At 31.0% G+C, this 6,532-nt stretch overlaps 1 protein-coding gene across 1 annotated transcript in view; it reads left to right on the forward strand.

The window, feature by feature from the left end:
- Window positions 1-6,297, forward strand: part of LOC115880110 (ventral anterior homeobox 1-like) — a 38,182-nt gene extending 31,885 nt beyond the window's left edge. Inside the window, exons 4-5 of the mRNA XM_030897236.1 lie at window positions 429-616; window positions 5,931-6,297. Of these exons, the coding sequence (XP_030753096.1) occupies window positions 429-616; window positions 5,931-6,089 (347 nt within the window). The 3' untranslated portion in view covers window positions 6,090-6,297. The remainder of the gene's footprint in view (window positions 1-428; window positions 617-5,930) is intronic.
- The last annotated feature ends 235 nt before the right edge of the window (window positions 6,298-6,532 follow it).

Consider the following 6,532-nt stretch of genomic DNA (forward strand, 5'->3'; position numbering starts at 1 on the left):
CGCTCCCTTACTGTTGTGTTAAACTTACCTCTGACTATGCGAATATGCGCACATAGTGCACACACAATTTTTTTTGTAGCAAATATTAAGCCACCTATTGACAAGGCGGATGACCTATTGACACGGATCACCTATTGACACGGCAAAATGGATGTCATCGTTGACCGCATCGCAAATACAAAGTCCTTTCTCAAAATCATTTCGCGTATGATATCGCACAAGTATACTTGCACCGTCTGGGGTTATAGAAAAATACTTTGTATTTGGCCCAGTCTAATCTTGCTCAAGGATCTTACTACGTATGTTTGGTTTGGTTTGCAGCAAAAAAATCTAATACACTTTGTGAAAGGAATTGTTTATCTCTCATACAAAGCATGATTGATCTTAAAACATTTTCATCACAACTACATAAGAATATTCTGTTCTAGTTCGCAGTGGAAAACACATATCTTCTAATATTCTACAAAACAAGAAAACATGCAAAGGCAAAAGAGTAAGAACAATTTTCACTCCAGAACAACTAGAACGTTTGGAAGCGGAGTTTGAGAAGCAACAATACATGGTTGGGCCTGAGCGACTTTATTTAGCGCACACACTACAACTTACAGAAGCCCAAGTAAGTACAACTTTTCGCTTTCTGTTTTAAATGAGTTATTGAAATTGATTATTACATAGCATTATTTTTTATAAAATATATCTATGTAACAATCGTTATATTGAGCTTGAGCTCATAAAACAGTTATTCCATAGAATTATTTATTTAGATATTCGATCTCAAGTCCTTCAAAATAAAGGAATACATTTCTATTCTAGCCCATGCGAATAAATATGGAATATTTTGTTTTAATAGAACTACATGTTTTTAAAGTACAACATATACAACATATCAGAAATCTTAGTAAAAAACAAGATATTTCATATACAGACATTTTAAGCTTTTTATTCAGAACCTCGAAATTAGTGGTTTCAATTAAGCTTTATTCAGAACCTCGGAATTAGTGGAATAAATTAGTGGTTTCAATTAGCGTAGAAGTTTGTTCCTTTAATTTCAATGTAAGCATTCAGAACGTCAAAATTAGTGGTAGGAATTTTCAATTTGTGGAAAAAGTTTACAAACTTTTACCTTTTCTACTAATTATACTTCAAAATGTGCAAGGAATGTCATTTCGGATTTTGATTATCATCTATCAAGAGAAAATGTGGTTAGAAATCAAAAGTTTGTTGTTTTATAAGCTAAATTTTAGGCTTTCTCTATGGATACCACTGATTACCGCAAGCTGTTGCTAGGATATTCTATTAATTTTAATTGTGTTTTTAGACATTGCGAATGATCGTAAACTAAAAAGTATAAAGTGTAATTAAAACGACTAATTTCTTCCACTGATTGCGGGGTTCTGAATGAAGCTTTAGTTTATTATAACCTTCAAGCTTCATTCAGAACCTCGCAATTAGTGGAATAAATTAGTGGTTTCAATTAGTGTAGAATTCTGTAGTTCCTTTAAGAAGAATTATTAGTTTTTTTAGAATTATTGTAGTTCCTTTAATTGCAATTTAAGCATTCGGAACGTCAAAATTAGTGGTAAATATTTTCAGTTAGTAGAAAAAGTTATCAAACTTTTAACTTTTCCACTAATTATACTTCAAAAATTGCGAGAAATGTCATTTTGGCCTTTGATTATCTTCCGTCAAGAGAAATAGTGGCTAGAAATCAAAAATTGATTGTTTTGTAAACTAAATATTAGGCTTTTTCTATGTATATAACTAACGCAAGCTTTTGCTAGGATATTCAATTAATTTTAATTGTGTTTTTTTTTTAATATTGTGAATGATCGTAAATTAAAAAATATAAAGTGTAATTGAAACCACTAATTTATTCCACTAATTGTGGAATAAATTAGTGGATTCCAATTAGTGGATTAAATTAGTGGTTTCAATTACACTTTATACTTTTTAGTTTACGATCATTCACAACGTCCAAAAACACAATTAAAATTAATAAAATATCCTAGCAACAGTTTGCTGTAGTCTGTTGTATCCATAGAGAAAGCATAATATTTAGCTTATAAAACAATAAACTTTTGATTTCTAACCAAAATTTTTCTTGACGGGTGATAATCAAAGGCCAAAATGACATACCTCGCAAATTTTGAAGTATAATTAGTGGAAAAGTTAAAAATTTGTTAACATTTTCCAATAATTGAAAATTACTACCACTAATTATGACGTTCCGAATGCTTACATTAAAATTAGGTTAACAAACTTCTACGCCTAATTGAAACTGCTAATTTATTCCACTGATTTCGAGGCTCTGAATGAAGCTTTAAGCCGGCGTCTCATGCATCCGAAATCCGATGGTACGACATCCGAAATTTGAAGTTATCTTGTGAAATAAAAATAGCCTGTCACATACATCCGAAAGTTCGTTCCGAAATTTGACAGTTTTGACATTTAGACCTGTCATTTCCTATCAACAGTATCTACATTATTACATGTATTATTGGAGAAACACTTATAAAAATAATTTCCTCGCCAAATATCCCGAAATTGTCCCCTTCCCACTAAACTTGTTTTTAAAAACCAATGTTTTCAAAAAAGGTGAGGTTAAAAAACACACGATATCGTACAAAAGTTAAACAAAATTTAACTTTATACGACATCGGACGATTAGTTAAAAATATCGGATAAAAATTGGTGTCAAAATATTTCGACCAATAGGAGCACCGTCGGATCGTCGTGTCATCGGATTTCGGATGCATGAGACTCCGGCTTTAGTATTTGACATGACATTTATTTATTATGAAGGGTTAATCAAAAAGTTGTTTTTTAGCCTATCTTTAAAACGCCCTGTGCAATAATTTCGTGCGCAAATTTTCCTAAAACATAATTTTTCGATCAGAACCATGCTTCCTTATTATATATTACTTACATATGTCAACACATGCCTTGGTTAATTTTTAAGAGCATAATGTACAGGGTGTCCCACTAAGAATAGCTCTCGGCTGTATCTCGGAAAGTATTAGCCGTAGGGTCTGCGGAAAATTTTTTTTTATAACTAAAGAGGCTATGAGAAATTGCTGGAAATTATTTTTAAGTTTGTAGAACGACCGCTAGGGGGCGCAACTGCAACAAAAAATAAGAAAATGGAGTTTTTACACAATTTTGCCTAGATAAGGTATACTATAAGTAATAGATTCATAATCTACAGTAAATTTTGAATATTCTTTGTTAGAGCCTTTTCCCCTATCTACTAAAATACAGTGGTGGGGAAAGGTTAAATCTGTTTTTATTTAAATATTAATAACTCCGGACTGGATGATCGGAATCCAACAAGCGAGGGCCCGTTTAAAAGAGCGTTTCTTACTCTATATTTTACCATATAAACAATAATAATAAGCGTTTAAACGTAGACGCTAGGGGGCGTTGTCTTACAATTTAACAAAAATTGCGTGTTTTTTCAAAAAAAAAATTAAATGCAATAGTATACGTAATTTTAGCTGAAGTCTGATCTTTTTTCAACCCAAAGTTATTAGCAAAATTATAATAAATACGAAAATAAAAGCCCTTAATTACCTTATTACACGGTATTACTAGCCCTCTTGATTATGAACATTCTGACAAAAAATAAGATAGAAATGATTATATTATTCTAAAATCGACAATATACCAGAATACATAACATCAGATCTATTAATATCTAATAATTAAGATATCAATGACAGTTGATAAGAAACGACGCCTCAGTGAAGTCATGGTAGGCTTTGGAAAAAAATTGCTTTTGACGTAATAGTATAAACGTCAAAGTGTTATTAGATCAACATTTTAATAGTCTTAGCAGCGTTTTTTCTCTGTTGAGGAAAGGCATTTTTAGAAAAGCTAAAAAAGATAAAAAAAGGCTTCTGAGACTATCAAAATGTTGATATAATAATATTTTGATGTTTAAACTATCCGTTTAAAAGCAACTTTTTTCCAAAGCCTACCATGAATTCACTGAGGTGTCGTTTCTTGTCCACCGTCATTTGTATCTTAATTATTAGATATTAATACACCTAGTATTATGGTTTTCTGGTTCATTGTCGATATTTTGAATAAAATAATCTTTTTTTATTTTATTTTTTATTAGAGTGGTCATAATCAAGAGGGCTAGTGATATAGTGTTGAAAAATACGGTAATTAAGGGCTTATATTTTCGTATTTATTATAATTTTGCTAATAACTTTGGTTTGAAAAAAAATATCAAGATGCGGTTTTCGTTGACTTGTTAAGCTTTTATTACTCTTTACCATCAGCTAAAATTACATATACTATCGTATTTATTTTTTTTGAAAAAACAACAATGTTTGTTAAATTGTAAGACAACGCCCCCTAGCGTCTACGTATAGTATTATTGTTTATATGGAACAATATAGAGTAATAAACGCTCTTTTAAACGAGCCCTCGCTTGTTGAATTCCGATCATCCAGTCCAGAGTTATTAATATTCAAATAAAAACAGATCTAACCTTCCCCCACCACTTTATTTTGGTAGATAGGGGAAAATGGTTCTAACAAAAAAGATCGAAAATTTACTGAAGATTATGAAGCTATTATTTATAGTACATCGTATCTAGGCAAAATTTCTTAAAAATTCCATTTTGTTATTTTCCATAGCAGTTACGCCCTCTAGCGGCCGTCCTACAAACTTGAAAATAATTTCCAGCAATTTCTCATGGTCTCATTAGTTATAAATATTTTTTCCCCAAGTTCTACGACTAATACTTTCCGAGATACAGCCGAGAGCTATTCTTAGTGGGACACCTGGTACTTGCCACAAACATTTTGCAGTTTTTCCAATTATCGTTACTTTTTGATTACGAAGAATATAATGACGAGGTGGTTTTGATGACTATTGTTGTGTACAATTGAATATAGTTCAATCTTCTTAGTTTCGAAAATTGTACAAAAGTCATAGATTTTGTTGAAGATGGCCCAAATTATGAATATTCTCTTGGTCTTTGAAGAAGAATGGGAAAACATAACACAATATATTTGCAGCCTCAATGGCAGTATGAACCGACGTATACAGACAGTTATAGCCTATTTAAACTATATATATTATAAAATAAAAATTAATATTCTACGCCAAACTTTCTAAAATATAAAAAATTATTTTTCTTCGTTTCTTTAAATTGAACACCCTGTATAATATTTTTCCAATAGATGGAGAATTAAAAAATGAACACTTCTTGTGTTTGGAATATTTCAAAATGTTTAACGGTTTCGTAGATATTCCCGGTTTATTTTTTTTATTCCAGTTATTGTATCTTTAATAATTTTTTTAAGAAGGGTTGAAAAATATATATTTTTGATTTATTTTTTAATATCTCTGAAATATATTATTACTCATATCTTAGGATTATGTAAAGTGATCAGAAAGTAAGCCAAAAATGCAATAATATACAGGGTGTTCCATTAAAAAAATCATCCCGAGCCATTCACACTTTTTTGAATCACCCTATAGAAGTTAAAATATTTTCCTGAAATACATCCCGGTACATACTTTAGTTTTGGACTTAAAGAAAAAAAAAGTTTTTTGATCTAGGAGCTACAGATGCCCGACGCACTATTGTCGGACCCTGTATACAGTTTTCTAAATAATTCATGAAAATAGGGCTATACTAAAAATAAAACAAAAATCAAACCAAACCAAACCAAACTTTAAACTTAAGGACAACATTTTCCGTTGCTTAGCAAAAAATAATTTGTAGATTTTTCGTTTCTTCGAATTATTTTATTTTTCTTTAAAAAAAAACAGGTTAAAAAGTATTTTTTTAATAAATGGTGTTCAAACATTTAAACCTAAATTAAATCCGTTACTCGATGGTAAACCTCAAAGTTTCCATCTCTCCATTCATTTAATACATCTACGTTTTAATTGTGTTTCCATCTTCGCAGGTTAAAGTGTGGTTTCAGAACAGGCGCATCAAATGGCGCAAGCACCATTTGGAATTAACACATCAGCGGCTTGCGGTCCTTAAACAGCAGCAGCAGCTCTTGCTAGACGAGGCGCAGCCCGACGTGCAGGATACGAACAGCTCGGAGGCCGATACGTGAAAGACTTTGACGTTTGTGGGTAACATTCGGTTTAGAAAGGGTTTAAAGCTGCAGGTGACCTTGAAATGTTATTTCATACAGGGTACTTTAAGAAAACCATCAAGATTTTTCTATGCAAATTTATTTTTTTTGTTTTATTAAATGAATTGAATGAATAAGTTAAGGAAGAAATATATCAACAAAAAAAATTGGCAACAAAATGTAAATATAAAATAGGGTACACTCGATAATTTGCTAGTTTTGTTTTATGTTGCGTCAATAAACGTTAATAATAATTAAATTTGAATAAAAATATATTTAATAAAAAAATAGATAAGTTGATGTAATTTATTTCTTGATGAATTATTAGCTTTGCACGCAGGTCCGATTCCGAACCAGTCCAGGGCTATTCGCATGCGCAGTTTAAAAAGTCGCATTCGCGGATAAATAAATTCTGAATTTTT

The sequence above is a fragment of the Sitophilus oryzae genome, unplaced genomic scaffold (genome assembly GCF_002938485.1).
Source record: "Sitophilus oryzae breed Bouriz unplaced genomic scaffold, Soryzae_2.0 scaffold_1614_pilon_pilon, whole genome shotgun sequence".
NCBI classification, from domain to species: domain Eukaryota; kingdom Metazoa; phylum Arthropoda; class Insecta; order Coleoptera; family Curculionidae; genus Sitophilus; species Sitophilus oryzae.